Below are 24,825 nucleotides of genomic sequence, written 5' to 3' on the forward strand. Positions count from 1 at the left end.
GATTAGTCATTATATGACTAAGTAGTAACTAAGCAGACAGTGATGCACTTTATCCTATACTAAGATATACGCCTAATGCATGTATAGTAATATATTATATAATCTTCTATGATGCGTCTTACTCCTCTTTGCTGCATTATACCGCAGGGGGACCTATTTCAATTATAGAGTTTTTGTAAGATCTGGGGGTTAAAATCACATTATAAACCTTCACAAGTCCACCTTGCGAGCATTTAATTTCTATAAATTAGCTCTAGGTCAAGTTTTAAAAGCCTTGTCGAGTTGCTCTTGGAACTTATCCCACGAACCTTTTACCTTGTACGCTGAGGTCCAGTAATTACTTTGAGAGTCTTTTCCAAGAATGAAGAAACCATCAACTGGCTTTACAGGGCCATGATTTTCCTGCACGTATGAAGGTCTGCATGGCTGATTATTGTTTCTCAAGTCTTTCCGAGCCGGCGCAAAGTCTAAGTCGAAGAGACCTGCTTTGGACCAATTCGAAAACCCGACTTGAGCCATCCCACCATCACCGAAAACCACAATAGGTAGGCCGATTCCTGACGAGCGCACCATGGAATAGTAGGCCTCATGTTGAGCACGAGTACCCTGTTGGTTGATGGCACTGCGGATTTGGCATGCGAGCCAACTTAGTGGCTTAGAGACAACGTCGCCTGCGCGAACAAGCACATTAGCCCAGCCAAAGGCATTGCCCACGTATGGTTGCCGAGCAGCAAAAGGGATCAAGTCTCCCTCAAAGGCCTTGCGAAGAGACATGGCTATAGATGCAGCAACCTTAAAAGAGTAATATCAGTTAGCGCGTACTATATATACGGGAAGGGGCAATATAAATATCAATGCCGATGCACTCACTAGCCGCTCTGGATTCGGCGCCATTTGGCGTACGGTAGATTGAAGAATCCAGGCCGTTAATACGTCGTTCTCGGTCAAGAATACTTTCGCCACATCCTCACCATTAGCAACAGCTTCAGCTCGAAGTTCCTCTAAAGCCTTCTCTAACTGCGGCCGCCAATAAGACTCTGGCACACAAACTATGCGATTTTCCTTGGCCCGAACAAACATATCTACACCGTACCCTAGCCCCCACCTCAGCATGCCCCCGAGTCCTACCTGTCTATCAGCTAAGACGTGTTGTTCGCTCGCAGGTCTTGTGCCTTGCGCAAGTACGTCGAATGGGTCCGAGTCGGGGCTGAGTGGAGTGAGAATGTCAGATACCTTGCCCCAAAGCATGGCACACCATGACTCAACTACATATTGCATACCAAGCGCGTCGAAGGTGACATGTTGCCATTGAAGGGTTACAATGGTCTTATCGTCGAAAGAGTTCACCCTTAAGCCCAAGACCGGGCGGTCAGTATTCAGGTAGTCCTTGATGCCGTTCGGCTTATACCCCGGCTCCCAGGCTATATCCGCTAGATTATCCGGGTCACCTACGACGGCAGGCTTAGTGGATGGCTTCGGGATTTTTGACGCTGCTGGATGAGAAGCAGCAGGAACACCGTGGTTGACGTAGACAAAGGTGATTGCGGGTCGTTCGGCGGTAAAGTTGACCGGGATATGCCACTCGATTTTACCGGAAGCCTACATTGGAACGTGTGAGTCTTAGAATACGAATCATACTTAAGCTTGAAAGGGCCTCAAAACCTCTAATAAAGGCTGATAGTGATCTAACGGGGCTTACATTCGTTTTCAGTCTACCGCCCAATCGTTCCCAGCCAGGCCGCTTAACCAGGCTCTCGAGGGCTTGCCGGAGTTTTTCTGGATCAAGGACTTCATTGAAGACAAGTGATACAGCCATATTGTTACCCTGGACCAGCAGACTGTCCTCGAAGAAGTGAAGGGGCCGCACTCGATCACCTGGAGCTGGAGCCGCATGCTTTGAGCCAAAGAATGAAGCCATGTTAGCGTCTGAGCTGGCAATAAGATAGATATTCTCTTTCGTCACACGAGGTGCGAGCGCCAATAACTACAAGTGTAGGACCTCGGCGAAGCTCCTCAAGCCAACACAGGAAATTAGGCTAAATTCACGAGAGTTTGCACGGTGGTTGACCCCCCGGCCTGCACCTGCAGGTCAAGGGCCCACAATTATAGGATAAAAGTATTGTCACCAGGGATTAAGTACAGGGTTACTTTCAGTACAATTTGTTGCATTATTGGATGCAGTACCCTCTGGTCTATAAGAGGCCCTTTCTATACTTAGAACTTAGCTCTTTAGTTGTCCTGGAATACAACGTTGAGTCCAAATCGCTATAATATTCTTCCATTTAGCAAGCCTGCAGCTAATTAAAACTTAAGGATAGTGAGATCCTCTTTTTTCCCGTAGAAGTTCTACGGAGGTACGCAAATGCACCAAATTATTCCTTCGCCGATACATCGTGGTATTATTATGTTTCTTAGTTTGTCTGCCTAGAACACGTCTGGTTTGCAGCATATTATTAGAGATCATTGCCCCTATTTCTAAGCGAGACTACTAACACACCAGACTTACTATTGACTTAACCAAGACATTTTTGAAACATATTTTCAGCTATAACATTATTGTTTTCGAAATTCACATACATAATAGATTCCAGTCCATTCGTGCAGTCTTGACTCCTTGCACTTAAAGATTCCGGATTCCTCATCGCCTGTTCTTTTCGCTCCCATTACCGAATGCAGGCTAATCATTTTCTTCTAATGTCTAGAAAACATTCACACAAACCTGATTTACTCTTACAAAATGAAAAGGAGGCATCGGACAATTTCCCTACCTTGCCATCAATTGTTATTAGAGTGTTCTTCGATCTGCTGATACAACATATATTCAAACCACTTTGCCCAAGTGAGCAAACTCCACCCAACCACCCCTGGAATTATGGACTCAGGCTCGGCTTCAGATACATTTCCATTATTGGTATTCAACAATCCATTCTCAATTCCGGGATGGTATGTCCCCAGTCGCCGCCCCACCTTCGTCTTCCGGTAGAAGAATGAGCAATCGTGGTCTCTACAAGAGCAGCGGGCCCCAGATCATCTCAAGGCTGGCTTACAAAAACCCTGCAAAACCATATACGACGTTCAAACACTTTGCCAAACTTTCCACTGAACTACGCTGCAAACCATGGGATCTGGCGCTTCCGTGCGAGTATACCTTGCACATCTATTGGGGCTACCGAGCACCTCACATAAATTTTTCATTGAATGAAAAGAAAAGGCTCATCATCTCTTTCAGCGAATACTCTAAACGATCCTCAACTTTCCTAGAAGTAGTGCATTTGAGCGAATATACATAGTCAGATTGGGCAAAGAGATAGACCGATAGTGTTTTTATTGTTCAGCATTCAAAGATCTTGTTCTTGTATAAGTTCAACTCTGACGCGGCCGCCGCTAGTAAGAATGCCATTGTATTCGAGAATACCATATCGAAGAGAGCGCTTCGAAATAAGTTAGTACTTACTAGATGAAGATGTGCCTTAGTTAGAGTTAATGCTAGCGTGTAAACTGAGCTAAGTTAAGTTGAGTTAGAACCTTGGTCTATTTTGGGTCTAATTTATTTTGTGAGCATCAGGATTCAGAACCTAGTCAACATAAATTCACATTTTGGGTTAGAATTAGTGAAATTATGGAAGCCTAAAACAACGCCGCTTTCAAGGCCCTAGTTAACGTCTGCCGAATAACGTGTCATCTCGCAACTTCAAGTTCCGACACACCGGGAAGTCGGATCTTCGCGTATCAGATTACGAGGGCAAAAATTGTATTCAGGAACAAATAGAAAAGTTCAAAAGTATATCAGGTTGCGTATAATCCTTCTCATTTTCTATTTACCATAAGTTGTTCTTTTTGTCTTCCTCCAGCGCCTCTGTACTTCGTAAGTATGCGTTTTCCAACCTCTTTACAATATTTCCTTTATCTCTCTATGGGTTTGGGATGTGAAGCCACACGACTCTTCGCTGCATCGTACATTGGAACTATATCAACCATCGAGGTTTTCAACCATGGTCAAAATGGAACCACGCTTGAGAAGATAGCAGACTCGGTAACTAGTCCCTTGGTTTTCTGTTGGAGAATATTTTGATATTATAAGCTTCGTGAACTGATTCCCGAGAATAGACAGCATGCGCTCTTTTTGATGGACCATCCCCACCATCTTGGATAATTCTCGGGGATGACAAGAATACGCTGTATTGCAATAATCCAGGATTGGGCCTTCCTACTGGGAAGCTTTTCTCCCTCGAAGTACATAATAATGGATCTTTGTCGCCTTTAGATAATATTTCCACTCCGCAACAAGCCGCGGACTCTGCTATCTATGGTGGAGGGGACTTTCTGGGGACCGCATATTAGTAAGTCCTACCTCACCAAAGCTTAAGTTGTAAAGAAGGCTGTTTCAGTTTCTGAATGCTTACATTATGGCCACAGTTCTTCGAATGTCTTTGAAACCTACTCGATTAAAGATCCGCAGCACCTGAAGCCCTCCCAAACCTTCACATTCAGCCCCCCAACCATCCAAGGCCCGGGTCCATACCCTGTACAAAACGTATCACTTCCACACGAGGTAATTCCTGACCCCTCCGGCGCCTTCATCTTGGTGCCCGATCTCGGTTCGGACTTGGTACGCATCTTCGCCATCGCCCGAGACCTTAGCTTCAACTCCAATCGAACGCTTACAGCCAAGACGCCCCTACAGGTCCCATCTGGCACTGGTCCTCGCCATGGCGGATTTGCACGCGTGGGGCTAGACACCTATTTCTATATCGTTGGGCAGATCTCTGACATGATCGAATCGTACAAGGTAACGTACAGCGGCGATGACGAGCTCGAGTTCACGCACATCCAGACGACAGATACTCGAATCCGACCGGACGGGAGCGCAATCCCTGCCCCTCAAGGTGTAGAAGGAATAAATCCGTCCGAGTTTGCTATCTCAGTACATACTTTCCTTTCCAAACTGCTTCTGCCTCTTCCCCTAAATGCTAACCACCTACCCACAGCCCGATAACCGCTTTGCAATCGTCTCTTTCCGTGGCGACAAGTCGTATACAATCCCCTCGCCCCTCAACGGTACAATGATCGTCTCTGACTCGCTAATATCGTACTCTATTGGTCCTTCAGGCAAGTTGCAGCTCGTCAGTTCTGTGGCTGCAGGCGGCTCCGAGCCCCGCCAGTTTGCGCTGAATCGACTCGGTGATATGGTTGCGGTTGCACTGCAAGCTGATGGTTGGGTTATTGTGCTGCCAAGAGATGTGGCCACAGGCAATATTGGGGCGCCGGCAAAAGAGGCGGTTGTTGGTGGGCTGGGAAGTGAGGGGGGCCAGGGCGGGAGTACGCTTGGTCCCGTTTGTGTTATCTGGGATGAGTAGACGGCTTGGAGTACATCGGTGCGGATTTGTTTATTGAAAAAGTGCAAAGCTGACTCTATTGTAAAGAGGGAAGTTCACTAAAGAGGGGAAGCGTACGATTAGGGGCAGAATTGTCATCTAATGACAGGCTTTCTAATATCTAAAGTCAAGCAACTGACTAGTCACAGCCTAACGTCTTATTTGCAAACAATTTGCAGTTTTACACTCGGGACGCATGCTGGCTTTTTATGATTGTAGTACTTTCAAACCACCCACGGAAAATCCTCACTTATGTGTACATGAACTTGATCTTCCAATTAACTTATGCCTCGACCTCTACGAAATCGCTTATACCGGTATTATAGTGGAGTATGCTGCTCAGAAAAATAGTAAAGTAAGATCCTACTACGACCAAGTCATTCAAGTACGAAAATAACGAGTGCGCCTGAGAAATAGGACTTTATGCAATCAGAAATCCTCTGCTCCATTAGAAGGGAGCCGAGATCATAAAAGGGAAGGGCCATACCTTTATAGTAAACTCAGATATGTTAGTAAGGTTCACTTGAGCCCTCAAGTTTATGCTCGTATATTTTCGACCCAAATAGAAAAGTTCTCACCTAATCAACCTTTATGATTGGGTAAGGATGTTACTAAAGAGAGTTATTAAGACTTTCCTTATCACGCCCGGGATTTAGAATGAAGAAGGCTGACTTGAGTACTTATCCTCGCTGGCTAGTTACTGTAGCTGTTCTTTGGATATCGTTATATAGGGATTTTAGAAACCTTTGATAGGACTTTGGGGTGTGCCTTTGTTAGTAGGGTTAAGCCAGGTGGTTCAACCTGATATCTAAGCGACCGTTTGCTGGAGTTCCAGGGGGCGATGTTCAAACTCGGCTGAGCAAGAATCACCAGCCTAATCAAAAATAAATAAAACATGGTAAAAAAGGCAAAAAAAAAGGAATGTTACCATCTGGAGCAGGATTTGAACCTACGCCTCCGAAGAGATGTGATTTCTAGTCACACGCATTAGACCGCTCTGCCATCCAGATTGTGTTCATGTGATTTGTTGATAAGAAACGTTTATTTTAAACTATCAAGAGCTAAAATCTCTAGCCCTACTCTAGAAATTACCCCGACTTTTACCCCTCTATATAAACTTTGCTGAAAACACATCTACTAATCTATAGAGGATTAAACTCGAAGGCCTCTTAAACTATACTAAGGTTCGCAGATTTAGAGAAATTATATATTTTTAGGTGTTAAGGTTAGGTACATGTGTATTATATAGGCAAAGTATGTATTTGACGCTTCGCTTCACTTCGCCTAGATTCATGAGATCACTCGAACAACCTAACCTGACCTTCTTAGGTTGAGAAAAAGGTAGCGGAATAGAGATCGTACGTCCTAATAAATACCATAAAAGATCATACGTCCCGAGAAATATCTCAAAACTTTACGCGCGTACCTCAAATACCGCGAACTTGTTCCGCCACCTTTTACTCGACCGGAGAGATCGATGATGAAAGGTGGACCAGGATATAAAGAAGAACGGCTAATATACTATACGGAGTATTGCCCTTTATGAGTAAGGTTAATTATTATATAGTATAATACAATACACAAGAAAGCCTGGCCATCTGAACTGATCTAGCCCATCTATTATACAACACCTAACATCCATCCATCCACCCCTCCATCTGCCGATCCACCCACTAATCTTTACTAGATACACATTTCCATTCATCAATTAACCTCTGTAATTATCCACAAAAACCAGTAAACTTATTCAAACAAATCAAACCAACTAAAGGGTATTCCAGTTCTGTCGAGCGCTCATCAATCATTCAATATCCAGGTAAAAAAAAAAAAAAAAACACCCTTCCCCTCGCGTTTGAGTTCAAGTCAAGTCCAACGTACCCAACTCGACCGCTCCCTTCTTCCACTCACACATTAATCCTCCTCCGCCACGCTCGCCACCAAAACACTAGCCTTACTACTCTTCTTCCCCAACTTCAGCATACTGAGTCTCTTCCTCACACTGCCCACGCGACTCCCTACAGTCGAAGTCCCACTACTAGCCGTATTTGCCCTCCTGAAACTCCCGCTCCTCCTCACGGCTCCATCTTCACCGCCAGGGCTGCCAGCAGTGAGGTCAGAGGAGGTGACCCACCCCGCTTCCTCGTCGGCCGGATCGTTGGAACCCCTCGTACCATTTTGCTGTGGATGCTGCACATGTGGAGGGCTGCCGAAAAACGAGCGTCGGTTCGCATTCTCCTTGCTACGTGATCTCACGCTCACACTACTCTCCGACGCCGCTACACCACCACTGCCACCACGTCCACGAGTCGCATTGCCATTTACCGGTCCGAGAGCAGGTGGTTCTTGACTTATACTAGAATTGGGCGCGCGCTTTAGGAAACTGAGGCGGTTTTTGCCAGGTCCGGCCCCACCACCGCCACCGCCGGTTCGTGGAAGTGACAGATCGAGAATATCCGTACTCTGCGTCTTAATCGTACCATTCGTACTACTATATGGCATTGCCAAGCTCTGCACGGGACTGGCAACGGCCCAAACGGGAACAGGCGTTGTGTTGCGTTGGAATTGGGGGAAGGAGAAGGAAGCGAGCTCGGGCGCGAAGGTGGTTTCGAAGTCTGTGTGGGATTTTAGAATGCTTGCTTGGAGACTAGGATGTAATGAGTGGGGGTAGGATGTACTTTGAGAAGATTCATCGCGGGAGGTGCGCGGGATGCGGTAATTTTGCGGGTGCTTGGAGAACATGGAGAGGCAGCGTTTGATCATTATTGCGTGATCGATGAGCGCAATCTTGAGGGCATTCTCAAGCGGGCTGAGTTCTACCTCTTCTTCTTCTTCTTCAAGCTCTTCGCCGTCCTCGTCGGTGGTCTTGGTGGGGAGAAGCTCTCTGTAACGCGCGACGCTGGAGTCGGAGGCGGGGTTGACGGAGATGTTGAGAGCGTCAATGAGGAGAGGCGCCATGTCTTCTTCGCCATCTGCAACGCGTTTCTCAACGACGGACATTTCCTGCGTCTTTCGGATGACTCGTTCTAATGCTGTTTGTAGATTATTGAGCTTGATACGGTCAACGGCTATGATCTCACTTCGGCGTAAAATCGTAGGGAATGGATCTGCGACTGTGTAGACTATTTTCTCGGCCGAGTGCTCAGCGACGGGGCCAGAGGTGTTCCGCTTGGAAGTGACGGCAAAATGCTGCGGGTGAGCAGAAAGAAGGTAATCGCGCACGATCTGAGGCACGCGGGCCCGTTGAAAGACATGGTTATCAAAGTCTCGATGCGGGGCGAGGGTGGATATCTGAAGGAATTGCCCTTCAACCTCCTCCATCTCTCCATTAGTAACAATCTGGGCCGAGGGATGTTGTTCTTGCATCCGATCTGTAAATGCTGAAGTTCTCTCTGTAGGCGAGCCTTCGAAGACAAACTCCTTATCTCTAAGACTAGGCGGGAAACCCATACCCTTGTATTGGACACGAAAGTATTTGGGCACCAGCTTCTCACTCTTTGCAATCGTCTCGTAAATCGTAGCAATTGCCCTCTGTGTCCTCGCCAGCTTCGGGAAATCAAAGACATTCTCCTGATACTGCTGCTGAAGCTCCTGATACGCATCGAGTGCACTGCTCCAGGCTTCGCCCTCTTCAAAATACTTGATGATATCAAAGTATATCCGTTCCTTGCGATCGAACTGCGTTTGAGATGGAAATTCCGGATCTGCCAGGGGAGGCACGAGCTTGGTTGGCTCCCATTCGTATAGGTCAGCATGAAGACGCAAGGCCAATCCTGCTTCAGATGGATTCCTCGCATCTGCCTGCAGTTGTGCTAGATGGTGCACATAGCGAATGAAGATCTCTTCCTTTTGCATGTCCCTCAAAAATTCCATCAATCGTAAGCGATGAATCATATGTGAAGCCTCGCCTGAGACATCGCTACTGTGAACCGCCACCAGAAGATCCAAGAACTCGTCAATCGTAGCAATAAGGTCCTTGAGCGACTCGTAAAGTGGATCGTCGGGGTCTTGCCCAAGGGGCTCAAACAATTCAAGAAGCTCATTGATGAAAAGCTTCTGTAGAATACTTTCCGTCAACGGCTTCGACTTGAACAATTGGTCCAGACAGTCAATCATCTCAGTCTGAATGACCGATAAATCCTCACTCAACGTCCATTCGCTGACAATCATCGTTTGCAAGACTTCAACAGCGACCCTCCTGAGGCCCTCATGCACACTTAAGCACAACTCAACGATTGGCCCAACAAGCACGGGAACATATTGCACTTGATAGCCGCCCATTTTCGTCAAATTGTACTTTTGTCGCTCGTCAGGGCTAGTTTCCCACCCAATAGACTCCCAAGTCCTCCGCAGAAGAGCAGCTCCTTGCTCTCGAATATCGCCAGCGATCTTCCACACCGCACGCCGTTTCTGTTCGGGAAACGTCTCAAGCGCAAGAGCATCGCTACCGACAAGTTTGAGCAGAACAGTGAAGAAGACTTTCCACAGCTCTGTGTTGTAAATCTCTGCATCATCAGGATGCGGCAAGAATGACTCGAGCAAAATGCCAGCAAGGTACTCGAGTGTCTTTATTGTCGATCTGTGGTGGTAGATGTGCACACTTAGCCAGTTGGAAGGAAACGCCTCGCATTGTAAAATGCTGAGATGCACATGCAGTGTATCCTCAAGAAGCGTAGCCATTTCGTCTTCCGCCAGCTCGAGTTGCATCCCTGCAGGCAATGTCGAAATCCCAGATAGAATGGCGGACAGTTCGATAAGCGCTTCATCAAACTGAGTATTTTCTGGGAGTGGTTTGGTTGGAAATGGGTAAGTTGTGGGGAATAGAAGTGAGAGCCGTGTCTTTTCAGTCTTCGGCGCAGCTTGAAGCGCGAGGTACGAATCGATGATCTTGGGGATATAATCCGGAACTTCTGGTCCGAGATCTTGAACTTGCGTTGAGAGAATTGAGCAGCAAAGGCGGACTTGCTCTCGCCACTGTTCAGTAACTTCGTGCGTCTTGCCCCAATGTGGAGCTATCCATCGAACCGTATTCGCACTGAGCGCAGCTCGCTGTTCTGGCTGCGAGAAAAGCTCCAGCTTTGAGTAATTGATGATCAACACGAGCTTGTACAGAACAAGCTTGCCCTTCACCAAGGCACAGGAATCTAGAAAGTCGATTGCAATATGTAAGATCTCTTCCGTGCTCAGCAAGCCCGTGAGTTCTGGTAACCAAGTGTGGAAATGTTGGACGGCAAGTGTTTGACTTCCCACCAAAATTGGAGCGGTGTTTCGCATAAGCCCATCCAACGCCTTGAAAATCGTCCGCAAGTGTCGGGTGAAGCCAGGGGATGTACTCGTAATACCAATCCCAGCTTCCTTCGCCTTCTGCTGACCCCTCGCGTGCGTGATGAACTTGAGAATATGCCGTACAACTTTAAAAGTAGCTCGTAATTTCCGTGAAGTTTCTGGGTCTGAAGGTTTCGCCAAAAGTCGAGTAAACGACCGAACTAGACAAGGTGTAGCAAATGGATAATTGAACTTGTTTTCGGCGTACTGATCAACCAACGGTCCCAAATTAAACCGTCTGTCATGAACAATTCCAAGAATGGTAATCAAGGCACTGAAAATCAAGTCTTCGTAATCATCGTTTCCAGTCTGCTCAACCAGTATCCCAAAAATGGCATCAAGAACGTCGTTCAAAAGTTTCACGACTTCGATCTCAGGAACAAAGACTAGCCGTTTCAGGAGTTCTTGCACTTCTCCTGGAGGCTGCTCCTTCCATTTCAAAAGACGCAACAGTACTTTATCCTGGGAGAATCGTGTACTGCAGAGGTAGGTTTGTACTCTCAGTGTCGCAATCGGACCCGTGACAGCCTCGTCTTTGCTCACATCATCCTTGCCCCTTGCATTCCAGGGTAGAGACAAGTACCCGCCTTTACCACCAGCCTGATTCTTGGGGGTTGAAGTTGACTCGTCATATCTGTATAGTAAAAGCGAATGGTGCCCATCTCGCATGAAAGCTTGTTGGTCCCAAAGGGGAATATAACAAATAGCAAAGGGCTGGTAGGGTATATCTGACAACGTCATCACAACATGGCAGTTATGAACATCATTTGGAGAGATTGCAAGGCGCAGAGTCTGGCTCCACGCATCGCCTCGGTCTGCGGCTGTAGACTCCCATGAACTTTGACCTTCCGTGTTAGAAGAAGCGAAAATACACTTCTCGATACGATCACCGGATGCTTTTCGGACTTCAAGGGTGATTTGAAGGTTCGCGCCTTCAATGGTGGAGCTCAAAGGCGTGGCGCTACCAGATGAGCGTGAGAGCAACGCATGTCGAGGGAGGAACGCTTCGTCAATGTTAATGTAAATATCTGATCGTGCCTTGGTAGGAGCACCAGAAAACCCCATCTTGGCTGTCCTCTTGACCTCCGAAAGTAATGTAGGTGTCGCCTTGATGAGAGCATCCACATCCGGACTCTCAAAGGGCTTTAGAAGGATTTGCAGGCGTTCGGCTCTCCGTGACTTCTCATAGTTCCCAGTTTTACTTGCCATAAGATCAGAAATGGCATCTTCCCACCCCTCGCCCATATCTTGCTTGTCATCTTTAAAGCCAAGAGATGGTGTCCACACATTAAAGACCTGCTCAACTTCATCCTCTTGCTTCATGATGGAATTAATCCTCAACGCCCCAAAGCCTACAGTCCGTGTCACACTCCGACTCGCAGATGCGGACCTAGGAGGCTGAGTAGCAAACGCTGTTGAATCTGCAGTATAAGGAGGTCTATCTCGAGACTGTCTCCCATCTGCTTCCTCGCCCTGCTCCGAGAGAGAATTGAGCCTCGAACTCATCGGCGCATTTCGTTTCTGACCCCACATGAGACTTCTCCTACCCGGTCCCGATTTACTTCCGCCACTCGACTGTGGCTTTTCTCCATTCCTCGTCGTTGCCGTGCCATCGCGTGAACCACCCCTAGAAGCCGGCTTCCTAGGCTGTACTTGTTGCGTCGACCGTATTTTCACTACCAAGTATAGTTCGGTGTCTGTTGATGGTAGGTCGCCAATATCCGCTGATGCAAGGTCTGTGAAGAGCGTCCGCATATCACCTGCTTTTGCGAGACTCGTCATGGCTCCGGTAGGAGGTACTTCCACGATATAGCTTTCTGAGAGGGCCTTCGTCATTTCTCCGGGTGTCTTTGAGGCAAGGAAGAATACCAGGGTGGTTGGCTCCGATGATGCTCCTACGAAGGCCTTGACGTCTATTAGGAGATGGTGCAGCGTCAATCTCTCGTTCACAGGAGGTTGCGGTCGTTCATCCAAGAGGCTCATCATAGACTGCAGCTTCGTGATTTCCACAGCAGAATCCTCCCCAGTCAACACCCTTCCTCGCTCCGCAGGATCCCGCACAATAACTTCACCATTAAACAGTTTATTTCCTCTCACCAGATCCCAGACCGTCTTTTCCCGCAGCGACTGCATCTCATGGGTCGTCAAAACATTATGAAGGAACTGCCTCCGCGACAAATCCAGCGTTTGCACCAGACCTGACATCCTTTCCAGCTGTGGGTATTGCCTCGACAGCAGCAACTCGTGTAGGTTCCTAGAATGCCATTCTCGCAGACAAGATGCTATTTCGTCCACCAGCGGCTCGGAAGCAGAAGTCGGTGTCTCGTCTCCAATTTTCAGCATGGGCACAGGAGCAGGCGGTTTAGGCGCATCCGGATCTCGAGCTTGAGCTACAGCTAGATTGCCATCGGAAAGCTGTTTTTTCTTCCTCATGCTGCCTTTCCTATCCGTCTTTTTCTCGGTGCTGATTCGAGCTTTCTTAGACGATTTCGAGGACCGCGGACTCCCCATGGCACTATTATCTGAATCCACGCCGGTGCTGCCACTCCGATTCCGCACAATATGCCCATTCGTCAATGGTGGTCCATCCTCATCTTCTTCTATCTCATCCTCACCCAGCACCTCTCGAACCTCCACACAGCTCCTAGGAAATATGCCCGAGAAAACACGCGCTTCGAGCGTCTGGCCCTTGGTGCTGGTCAGCCCGGCCAGCAGACTCGGCGGCGCGACAAGGTACCCGCGGAACCAATCGCCATTGCGGCCGCCTTGTTCGATAATGTATAGCTCATCGCCGAGCTCGAGAGGGAGGTCTGCTGGAGAGGAAGCAGCGAAGGGGTATGTCGCGACGGCGAAGGCGATGCGTGGGAGTGGAGACCAGGGCATCTCTTCTCTTGATTGCGCTCAGACGTATTGTATAACTATAGGTACTGCTCGACGAACGATTGCTGACTTAGAACTGCGATTGTGCGAATGGTGGGAAGGGCGGTGGGTAGACAATACGGCCATTCATGGGGAAGGGCAAGGCGGATTAGATAGTTCGTACCGAGGAAGAATTTCTGGTGATGGTGGTTGGTGTTGAGGTGGTCGGTCTGCGCACAGATTATTTTTGACCCCTGAAGAAGATCCCGGAATTCACTCTTTCTCTGATACCGCTCAACAGCATCAATTGAACCGAAGATTTATATAGAAGAACCGCGAAGCATGTTATTCGTGAATAAGAGAAAAACGTGAAGCTTGGAAAAGCGTGTAAATAGTTGTTTGCCTGCCCCTTTCCGTATGATTCATTTTTATTTTTATTTTCCTGGCCGTTTCGTGTCGGGTTCAGGGGCTTTTACAAGTACAGTACGGTACGGAGCTTGGTGGCTTTGTTTTAGTGTAGCGGCAGCTCAGGTACTACAAAATCCACGTGTCTAAGGGGCACGGGACACTGGGCACGGGGCACAGCATATGTTGCGGAATTCTGCACAAGTCTTCTAGAAGAGTACATTTACGAAGTACTTGGTAAAATGTGAGAATGCTTCAAATGGTGAGAAACCCGAGACGCGAAGATTCAAACTTCAAAAGACAGGGGCAAGGCATGGGCAGGGAATAGCTTGCACACAGACCACTCATTGGCATGTGCTTCGCTTCACGGGAAGGATTCAGTTCTGTGAGACGGACTTTGAAGGAGGAATAAGGTTGCATGACACGGACCGAGTCCTCGGGGTATTCTAATGCCACCACTGTATCCTTTTTACGGAGTACAGTATCATACATCCAGACCCAGAAAACAACCTTCAACTCCATGTAGACGCCTCCTCAAAATTCAAGACGTGTTTTGCACAACCCTCTACCCGCAGCCAGCAAGAGGCCTGTCCCCATGCACCACCTTCACTACGTAAGAACCGGATCCCTGGAATCAAGCGCCCGCACAATGCCATAACTCGCGCCCGCAGCCAGTACGCCGGTGACTAGGGTCTGAGCTGCTCCTTTAAAGCCAGAGCGTGTAGTCCCAACTGTCTTCTTGTTCTTGACGAAGCCAAAGACGAGGAGCATGAGGACCGTGACACCGATAGATACGAACAGGGCGTCTGTGACGCTCTTCATGGCGAAATAGGGAACCATGGGTATAAGACCACCTATAGATTATCAGCATATAAGTCTCACTTTCGAACTTGAAGCACCCGTACCAGCGAAGTAAGAGCCTGCCAATGCACCAGCCGAGATCCAAACCTGCTTCTTCTCAACTTTCTCCATCTTCAGCTCGAAATCCATCATGAACTGTTCCAAAACTCAGTAAATCTTGGGGCTTCTTAATTTAGCAAGAACAAGACAAACCTTGACCCATTTATCTTCATTCGCAACCAGCGCATCAACAAAAGGCGTAATCGCATCCCTCCCAACATCATACTCCTCCATCAACACATAAATCTCCTCCCTCTCCAGCTGCGGCATAACCCTCACTTCATCCCTCTCCCTCTGCTCCTCAGCAAAATAATGTGACCTCTCCGTGAGAGCAGCAAGCAAGCCACCCAGACCCATCGAAATCGCGCCGCTGAAGAGTTCGGCTAGTCCGCCGATGATGACTAGCTTTGCCGAACCAAGACTGTCATACATCAATCAGTATTGTAACATGCGGTAATTGCAATAGATTGAAAGGCCCAAAGGGAGGAAAGGAGGAATGCCCACGAAGACAGCCCAGCCGTGAGAGCAAAGGGCACGGTCAATCCATCCGAGAACCCCAGTATGATATCCCCTCATGTAGGGACCCGGATGCTTGTGGTCCTCACGATGAGGCATATCTTGCCCGGAAATATCCATCATCTTGGGCGCAAGAGCGATTTCTGATGTAGGCTCCGATTGAAATGTAGAGGTTTTAGACTCCATCATCAACGATCTCCTCTTCGCAGAAACGCAAGTAGAGTTGAGCACAAACGCGCTTGCGATGCGACGAATAATGGGAAACATCTTGCAAAAAAAAGAGAACTTTGTATTGCGTTTGTACAAGGTGAACGTCTCGTGAGGGAGCAAGCATGGACGACACGGTAACGCATACTTTTAAGACACTCGTGTGGAAGTAGAGATGGAAGCGGTGCAGTACCAAATCACGGGTCACACCTTAGCAGTGACATAAATAGTGACATACTGAAGAAAGAAAATGTGTAGGCGGCCAATACAAGAAAGAGAACTGCCATCCATTGTCAATATCAATGGGAACGGTCAATCAAAGGATCTGCATTTGTCAGATGTTGCTATCTTTATGGCTTCAGGCAGCCCGTGAACTCAAGCAATCAAGGTCACGGTGAGATCAATTGGAAGAGACCCAAAGCGTAATGTACAATGGCACTTTTTTATCGTGGAAGTGGAGTTTGGAAAGATGGATGCATGGAAAGAAATACTCGTGAGGATGAAGAAACCACTCTTGGCAATTCGACCACTGCCGAAAGCGGATTGGCGGGGCTGCTGAGGAAAACCGTTATCCTTCTTTCTTAACTATACTCCCATCTGAATTTTATGGAAGCTTTTATATCTGACTTTAACACAATCGGCAAGCTGTTCTTCGTTAACGAAGAGTTTCGAAGATGGGTAGCTTTGTTTATGATCTCTCATATCTAATTGCCCCATCGCTCTTCAGCGGTTTCGTCCATTTCCACACAAGACAGTACAACATCACAAGCAGGAAGTCCGGTGTACCTTTGGACCGCTATTAGCTTAAAAACACTCTCGCTGGCAAAACTTTATTCTCTCTCTTTTACGCGCTCTCTCGCTTTCTCACTCTCAATGTGAAAATCAAATCCATCACATGTTTGACGTTATTACTATTGCGCCGCGGTAGACCAGGGTCTTCCCCACGTTAACCCCAGTAACCATACTTTACCCCATATTTATTCTAGGTTCTTCTCCGGATCCGCATCTCTTCTGGGTACGATCATCTCTCATCCTTGTCTACAAAGTACGTGACAATTGTAAAATCCAATCTACCGAGGAGGTGAGGTCCCACCCCACATGCTTCCCGACTCGGTGTTGGGACGAGATGGAAAGCTTGTGAGCCTCGATATCGTGATTGATTGATGCGGGGTCACTACCATGGTGGAATAGATGAAACGCGATTTAATATAAAACCTCCTGCTCTTCGTCAAGGCAGCGGGGAATTATATTATATAAAACGACGTACCTGAAGATCAGATCCCACCATCCTCAATACAACCAATTTCCACAAGCCAATCCACAACCACTCCTCAAAATGCAACTCCACCAATTCCCCCCCCTCGCCCTCCTAGTCATGGCAACCCCCATCCTCGCCTCCGGCGCCTCTATCCTAGAGGCGCTCTCCAACATCCAAAACAGCACCATTGCCCTAAACAACACTGTATCATCATTCCACCCCGGCCTTGCAGGCCTCACTGAAATCCTGCCCCTCCTCACCGCCTCGACCACGCTCCTAACAACAATCAACACCGGGACATCCATCGCCTCGTCCTCCGCCAACCTCACTGATGCCGAAGCCATAAGTATCGCAGGGGCCACGCAGACCCTCGCCCTCGCCGTAAACACCACACTCGCAAACCTAATCGCCACAAAACCAGAGTTCGATACGCTGTTGATTGTTAGTCCGGTGGTGCTGCTGAATCTGAAGCTGGAGCAGGAGGCGACGGATCGTTTTGGGGATGCGGTTGTGGAGAAGGTGCCGGTGGGGTTGCAGGGGATCGCGGAGTTGTTGTTGCAGCCGATTGATGAGAGTTTTGACAAGGCGATTGCTGTTTATGAATGAATGAATGAATGAGGGGGGTTTGAAATGAAGGGTGCAGTGTATATAAGAAAGGAGATATGAGTTGGTGAAAATAATTATAGCGAGGAATATGCACGAGGATTTTGATATCTTGCTTCTGGCTGTTGATTGTATGTGGGGACTTGGTAATGTAGCTTGCAGCGTCAGGGCACAAAAAGTGTTTAAGTATTGAGAAGTAATAAACAAAAACAGAGAGTTCAACTCATCAGGTTTAGTTTCAACTGATTAAGATGACAAGAAGAAAATGACAAATAGAAGCCAAGTAAAAGAAGCAGTGCTTAGAGAATTGAAGAAAATGACTTCACTTGAAGTGTATCGAGAGACCGAGGATCATAACCTTAATGTTTAAACATTAATCTACTAGAATGAGTACAGCGAGGCCATCTATCTCGTGTCTATTCCCACACCAATCATACACCTACTATCTATCCATAGCACTTACACTCGAGATCCATTTCAGTCGCGGTAGGAATAACAATCCCTACCACTATAAGCCGGCCAACATGCAAGTACCTCTAACCCACAAACGGCACAATGACATGCTTCTTCTTCTTATACGTATCCGGAAACTCTTTCCTAAGCGCCTTTTCCTTCTTAACAGCCCACAAATGCATCTGTCCCCACGCAGCGCCCATGAACAACACCGTCGCCCAGCTCCTCGTCACGAACAGTACGCCCGTCCATGCAATCAGCTCAAAGAAGTAGTTCGGGCACGTCACCAAATCAAACCCATACCCCTTGGGAATACCCTTCTCAGTACCGCCCTTCGACCGCAGTTTCGACAGCGTGACATGTGTGTGGAAGTTACTGATCTCCCCAAACAAATACAGCGCAATCCCCACAATATTCAGCTTATCGATCGTAGGACTCGAATCGGAAGTGTAAGAACTAGGGGCATAAATCCAGTACGCGAGATTGAAGCCCGAGAGAAACCAATAATGCCCGCAGTTCTTGAAGATGTTGAACATCGGCATCGTGGCCAGACTGAAGCGATGCACATATAGCGTCTCGTACTCCCGCTTCAGGAAATGCGCTACGATCATTGCCATGGCTATGTATTGCGAGGGTGAGAGCGGCGCCGCGGCGCGGTAGATGTATGGGCGCAGAAAGAGGGGTACGGCGAGGTTGATGAGGATGGGGCCTAGGTATTCGATTACGAAGACCGTGGTCCAGGAGAGTTGTGGGCCTGGTGTTGTTAGCTTTGTGTCTATTGTGCGGCGGAGAGAGTTGCCTACCTAGGTCTTTGACTAGGAGTTCTTCATCGGCCATTACGCTCTCTTGCTGGCTCATAATCGCTTTTCGGTCCTTGAGAAGCTTCTTCGACGAGTCGTAGATTCCCAAGCGCTCTGGATCCCAGTGACCGGGCTTCGCAAGCTGTTCCTTGACATCTTGTACTGTGGTCTTATCTGTGATCTTAATGCTCGTGGGCAGCTTCTTGATGGGCTTCTTGGGGACTGGTGGGGGGTTTTGTTAGTCAAGGGAGGGTATTTGAAGGGGACGAAATACGTACTGCGACTAGATACTTTAAGAGTCGTCATCTTTAATATTTAATCGCAGATGAGGTTTAACTTTCTTCCGCGAGAGAATCTCGTCAAGGATTGGCAAAGCGGAATTGAAGAGAGAGTGAAGTCATAAGCCTGTAAATTTATGGGTTTCTGTTGACTTTTTAGCTCCGAGGTCCAACACACGTGACCATCCAGGGTTCACTCAGACTCGACGTCGGCTCTTTCCCCCTTTCCTTTTTCCTTCTTCTTTTCGCACTACAGGGGGGAGTTGAGTCAAAGCCCTTAGCATGTTTACAATCTTTGTTACGTCTATTATACTGGCCAATTACGCCGAATTGGCGAACTAGGTTTCAAACCCTTGCGTTCTTTTCATATTCTTCTTATCAACCTGCATATAATGCTCGTCCACACTCGTTTTTAAGCATCTTCTGCAAAGAAATTTAGCCTCCCGAGATGTGAACCTGTCCGAGAGCTCAAGGCGGGTACTGGCATTTCCTTTGTGACACTTGTCACTCGCCGCCCGACCTTCCGAATGTGGATACACAAGATCAACAACACATCAGAGCAGGGCTGAAAGTTAGCGAACCATCTCCTTGTTTTTAAACCCAGTGGAGCTTCTGCTCAAGTTCGAGAAACTATGGATACTCACGAGGTTAAAGGTGGTAAGATTTGTACTTGTTTTATCAAAATTTGCTAAGCCGCTAAACCAGAATACATCATATTATATTTCATTACATTTATCTTTCCTTCGGATTTTGGATCTCAAGGGGATTCGCAGCAACTCCATCACGACTTGGAAGCTCCCGAGTGGCTTCTAATATCATATTATCAGTCTTGTTTCTCTTCTCTCTCAGTCTCAACGCCTCTTCGTCTCCCCTCTTCTTCTTATCGTCCACACTCCGCCACTCAAAGAAAAGGGCACTTATCATCGCTAACCCTGCCATGGGAATCGCAGCAATAAAAACCTTCTGCAGTGCCTTGTTATAGACCTCAAGTAGCGCAGGCAGCTGTTCAGCCGTCACTTTCTTCCGAAATTCGGAAGCACCAGCGTTGATAACCGCTTGCACATCCACTCCCGGCAACATATTACTGCGCCCCGCACTCAGGAGCGAGTTCTGCAAAATTGTATTCCCTACAGATACGAAGATTGCTCCTCCCAATGACTGGAATGCAACTACGGCTGCGGTTCCGATCGCTACTTCGTTCAAGGGGAGTACAATCTGAATAGCTGTAAAACCTTGCTGGATTGCCATGCCTATCCCTACTGAGGCAACTATCTCATATCCGATCCATTTGGAAGTGGAAGTCCTCACATCAATAGTACTCAGCAAGCCGCACCCCACTGTCCCGATCGCACATCCAAGAATAGCTGGGGAAGTGAAATACCCGTTCTTGGAGACGAAGATTCCTGCTATAAGAGAGAAAATAGCGTTGGCTGCAACATACGGAATCATATCCACACCTGCTTCAATGGCAGAATCCCCCCTTATGGCTTGAAACCACATGGGGAGATAGTATGTGTGGATCAGAATCGCAGAATATATGCAGAAGGACATAGCACAGGCTGCTGCTACACTTCTCTGTCTGAGGATTCTGGGTGGCATAAGCGCACCATCTGCTTTCCACCATTGCCAGATACAGAAGAGTATAAACGTTACTCCGCTGCCTGTCAATAACCCAACTACTTGCGCACTGCCCCAGGGCATTTGCTGTTCCGTGAATTGGAAGGCGAGGAACAGCATGATGGATGCGCCAAGGAGAATCGCATTACCAATGAGATCAAGCTCGAGGACACGGTAGAAGAAAGATTTTCCCATCAAGGCGTGTTTCCTTGGAGGGTGGAAAAATAAGACCATTGCTGCGACTGTGGTACCACCAACTGGGAGATTGATGTAAAAACACCATCTCCATGTGACTAAATCAGTGAAGACACCTCCAAGCAGCGGGCCCGCCGTTGCTCCCACACCAAACCTACGAGCCGTTTAGTTTTCAATCCTTCTAGATAGGGGAAATAGAAATACTCACATCAGCCCTACCACAGCAGTCAACAAAGGTCTTCTTGCCAACGGCACTGCATTCGCGACGACGACAAAACTTCCCGTCAATATACCCGCACTGCCCAGCCCGGCAATAGCTCTTCCAATGATCAATGTCACGGAACTGGGAGCGACGCCACAAATGAGGCTCCCCAGCTCGAACAATCCGAGCGCCGTTAAGTATGACCATTTCATGTTAAACATCATGAAGATGCGGCCATAGAGCGGTTGAAAGGCGGAGGCTGTGAGTAGGTACGCGGATCCGTACCAGCCTATGTCATCGTAGGACTTGAACTCGTTGGTGATGTAAGGAATCGCCTGAATGGTTTCTCTGTCAATTTCCTATCTTTCGCGGAAAACCTGATCAAGTAGGATTTACTTACGGTTGTGATGATAGTCCGATCAAGAGATATAAGGAATACGCTCAGCGCTATTCCTATGATAAGGAAACTTAGCGCCAATGGCTTGGGATACGCGATATCATCTTCATCCTTCTCCCCACCTGAGAGTTCCTCCTCTGCGGCCATCTCTAGGCTAGCGCTGGGAGAATCACTGGGATTCCCCTCAGGAATACCTCCATTCCCAGCTTCGAGCTTCTTCTCAGGACCACCCGCAAGCGAACCACTTCCCCAGCTCCCTCTCAACGTCGTTCCTCGCGATTCTTCACCACTCACCAACCCCGGCTCGAAGATCTTGGTCTTGCTCGTGATACTAAGTCCCCTCTTCCCCTCGTGTCTCTGGGCCTCAAAGGTAGTGCTCAGTGGCCGAGACGACGGAATCGGTGATCTTTCGGAGCGGACCTCGGAGTTGTGGTGTGATTTTTCGGAGTTGAAGGATGAATGGGAAGCGAGGAGGTGGAGTGATGGGTTGCTGGCTTCTATGGCGCCTTGGAAGAGGGTTTGTAGGTAGGGGGTGGGTGATTGTGAGCGGTGTGTGGGTGCTCGAATTGACGCGTTTCTGGGTGGTATTTGGGGTTGGGAAGGTGTTGTGTGAGCTGGTTCTGGTGTTTGTATGTTGTTCGTGGTGGGAAGAGGATTTGTTCCATTGGAAGATATGGCTCGTCTGGTTGATGATTCTGCTTCCGGGGGGGGGATGTTTCTTCGGCCATATTCAATGGGGTGAGATATCTCCTTCTTCAAGGCCTTTTTCTTCGATTATATTGGATGGGTTTGATGATTCTGCTTCTTTGGCCATATTGGACCAGGTTGATAATTCTGTTTGCAGGGGGTCTCTTCCTTCCATCATATTGGATGTCAAGAAACAGAACGAACAAACGAAAATATAGGGCAGTGATGAAAGACTACGGATTATCGTACACCTAGTGCTGTTCAATCTGGAATCATAAAGCTCTGCTCTGAGTGAGTGTGGAGCTCTTCCCCGGACCAGACTTTGAAGACCAAACAAATACACGTGCATGTATATCAAAGAGCTCACGCGTTCCCAGGCATCTATCCATTGGACAACATGAGCCAATAACAAAAAAAGCCTGTGACAGCAACACACACGAATCTAAGTTCGGACGACGCATTTCCATCTCCAGTCTAAAGCCTAAAATGGATGCGTGAATGCGTGGATGCGTTCATCCTACCGGGGTCAACATATCGCAATGTACGAAGTACCATCTGTAGATCCGCTACTATACTACTACTGTACTGTAAGAATATCCGTATATTGATTGATCCACTATACTAGTACTACAATCCCGACTAGATTAGATTCCCGCGGCCTACTGTACCGGGATGGAGGGTTATGATAAGGGAGTACTGTAGGATCGGGCGGAGCGGCAAATCATTAACGCTAAGGACGCTAACGCCGGGCGGCGTTAGAGGCTTGGGTTCTCAGGGGTGGAGTGGAGTGGAGTGGAGTGGAGCTCTTTTCGGTCGCTTGCTGGTGTTGTGGATTGAGAATTTGAGATACGGAGTAGTACCTTGGCTACCTTAGCGTGGGCTTTGGACTCGGAAGGGTTACTTCCCGAGAGAAGAGGGAGGTTTCTGGGTTTGTGTGCGTTGTTGCAGATAGGAATATTTTCTTCAGCTTCGTTTTTGAGGTGGAATTAAAGGGGGTTTAGGGAGGATATTATAGCGTGCGTATGGATGGGTTTTAAACATTTGAAAGTGAGTAACATCGGTTTGAGATAGAATTTAGCTGAACGTAAATTGTCTTGAGCATTCGCAATCGCTATGGTATATACTATCTAAATATACAAAAAAAAAGATCAGGTTTCTAAAGAATGTTTCAATCTATAAAATCTGACTCGTCTTAAGATGTGCAAGTTGAGCCAGTGTAGAAATCACCCCCGTAATCCCCGTCCCATCCGTATGTCTTCCCAGCGCATCGCCTTCAGCTGTAAACTCCATCTCCAACGGATCCTGTCCCTGAGCCGTCAGCGTAGCAGCCACAGCCATACCGCGCAGCCGTTCATTTTCGATCTTTTCCAGATCCCGCATTTCTCTGCTATCGTTTATCTCGATTCCCGAATCAGAAGACCGGGATGATGGGACACTTGTAGGATCGCCGTGCAGCCCAAGGCTCTCGTCGAGTGACTTGACGGGTAGCAGGCCGGAGATCTTGAGCATGAGCGCGGGTGAGACGGTTCGGCGTCCTTGCTTGAACACGCATTTGCTGAGCGCGGTCGCGACTATGGCTTTGTTGCTAAGCGTGTCATCGGGGCCTGAGCCGCTGCTGCTGTGTTTCGACTCTTCCCTGCCGGAGGAGCCTTGTTGGGGATAGAGGGTGTATTTATTTGGTACGACTTTGTCCTTGCGCACGAAATGAGTCAGGATGTAAAACCACTTCTCATCCCATGTCAAGACTCTGGTCCAGAGCTCATAAGTCTCGTATGGCTTAAGCTCTTTCTTGAAGGAGCAGCTGACTGCGCCGAGGGCGAGCCCGAAGAGAGGCTCTTTCGAACCGTTCATGGCTGCTGTTCCGCCACGGAAGTGTTCGAGGCCGGTGGAGAATAGAGTACATACGAGATGCGTACGGGCGACATCGAGATCCGAGAAGTAAGAAGAGTTGGATTCTAAGAGCGTCGCTTAGAATATTCTTGAACGGTAGTGGTGGAAGTACATACTGTGTAGATTGAAATCGATTTCCATGATTGGGGCATGATTTGTTGTGATCAAAGGTTGGAATATATGTTCCCATGTCACAGGCACTTTCGGTCTTTGACTCCGACAGGCAAATCTAAAGGCGTTGACTATCCGCAGCTGAAGGATAAGATTAGAAGATGAACGAAACAGAGGGTTTATTGTATACTCACATGCCACATTAAGGGAATATTCTTAAGGTTCCCAAGTACAAGGAGGGCGACCAGCAGCCTCCATATTGTCACAAATGACCATAGATAAGATGGAACATCTGCTAGTTTAATGGAACGGCCGAAGGACTTCGAAGCATCACTTCCATTCAAGCTCAGGTAAGGCACGCAGACCTGATAAGGGACTGAATTATTAAGCGCAGCCATTGTGATGCATCAAAAGAAGAAGAGAATTAAGTAGTATCCTAGTTAGAATTGTGGAATGTTCTGATATCTGGAAGAAATGATACGATTCCTGAATGATGGAGAGTTGTATTGCAGGCCTTTGAAAATGTATATGCTATCAATCACTTAGAAGATACATTATACACCGTCATTTGGCCAGCAACGGACCGCTCCAACGGGTGCATAATGAAGCACCCCAATACATCTCATCATTTCCCGTTGCGTAAAAGAACTTTCTAGGTGCAGTGTTTACAGTGCCGATCCTACTGTTCGGGTTTAAGGACATGTCCCCAGGCCGCAACAGGGTGCGTCGTTGACACATCTTGCTTTCCCA

General features: G+C 47.8%; 6 protein-coding genes and 1 non-coding gene across 7 annotated transcripts; all 7 read right to left on the minus strand.

Moving 5' to 3' along the window:
- Nucleotides 1-258: 258 nt before the first annotated feature.
- Nucleotides 259-1,918, minus strand: sdnM_0 (Transcriptional regulator; the record flags this gene model as incomplete). The annotated part of the gene is made up of 3 exons (XM_031149741.1): nt 259-792; nt 871-1,599; nt 1,700-1,918. The coding sequence occupies 3 exons, from the start codon at nt 1,916-1,918 to the stop codon at nt 259-261; spliced, it is 1,482 nt and encodes a 493-aa protein (XP_031005595.1).
- A 4,385-nt stretch (nt 1,919-6,303) lies between these two features.
- Nucleotides 6,304-6,385, minus strand: LHYA1_G004786. The gene has a single exon. It is a non-coding gene; the product is annotated as a tRNA-Ser (tRNA).
- Nucleotides 6,386-7,286: 901 nt separating this feature from the next.
- DOCK1 (Dedicator of cytokinesis protein) lies at nt 7,287-13,580 on the minus strand (the record flags this gene model as incomplete). Its single annotated transcript, XM_031149742.1, has 2 exons — nt 7,287-7,987; nt 8,051-13,580. 2 exons carry the CDS (start codon nt 13,578-13,580, stop codon nt 7,287-7,289), a joined length of 6,231 nt encoding a protein of 2,076 aa, XP_031005625.1.
- Nucleotides 13,581-14,570: 990 nt separating this feature from the next.
- VIT1.1 (Vacuolar iron transporter protein) lies at nt 14,571-15,644 on the minus strand (the record flags this gene model as incomplete). Its single annotated transcript, XM_031149743.1, has 4 exons — nt 14,571-14,815; nt 14,867-14,957; nt 15,015-15,282; nt 15,310-15,644. 4 exons carry the CDS (start codon nt 15,642-15,644, stop codon nt 14,571-14,573), a joined length of 939 nt encoding a protein of 312 aa, XP_031005624.1.
- Nucleotides 15,645-17,981: 2,337 nt separating this feature from the next.
- LHYA1_G004789 (putative enoyl reductase) lies at nt 17,982-19,004 on the minus strand (the record flags this gene model as incomplete). The annotated part of the gene is made up of 3 exons (XM_031149744.1): nt 17,982-18,652; nt 18,702-18,920; nt 18,977-19,004. 3 exons carry the CDS (start codon nt 19,002-19,004, stop codon nt 17,982-17,984), a joined length of 918 nt encoding a protein of 305 aa, XP_031005623.1.
- Nucleotides 19,005-19,708: 704 nt separating this feature from the next.
- Nucleotides 19,709-22,115, minus strand: roqT_4 (Efflux pump; the record flags this gene model as incomplete). Its single annotated transcript, XM_031149745.1, has 4 exons — nt 19,709-20,942; nt 20,997-21,325; nt 21,391-21,893; nt 21,959-22,115. 4 exons carry the CDS (start codon nt 22,113-22,115, stop codon nt 19,709-19,711), a joined length of 2,223 nt encoding a protein of 740 aa, XP_031005618.1.
- A 1,132-nt stretch (nt 22,116-23,247) lies between these two features.
- Nucleotides 23,248-24,473, minus strand: YBR096W_1 (Uncharacterized protein; the record flags this gene model as incomplete). The annotated part of the gene is made up of 3 exons (XM_031149746.1): nt 23,248-24,041; nt 24,081-24,216; nt 24,270-24,473. 3 exons carry the CDS (start codon nt 24,471-24,473, stop codon nt 23,248-23,250), a joined length of 1,134 nt encoding a protein of 377 aa, XP_031005619.1.
- Nucleotides 24,474-24,825: the final 352 nt, after the last annotated feature.

This window comes from Lachnellula hyalina, assembly GCF_007821495.1.
Source record: "Lachnellula hyalina strain CBS 185.66 chromosome Unknown contig00061, whole genome shotgun sequence".
NCBI lineage: Eukaryota > Fungi > Ascomycota > Leotiomycetes > Helotiales > Lachnaceae > Lachnellula > Lachnellula hyalina.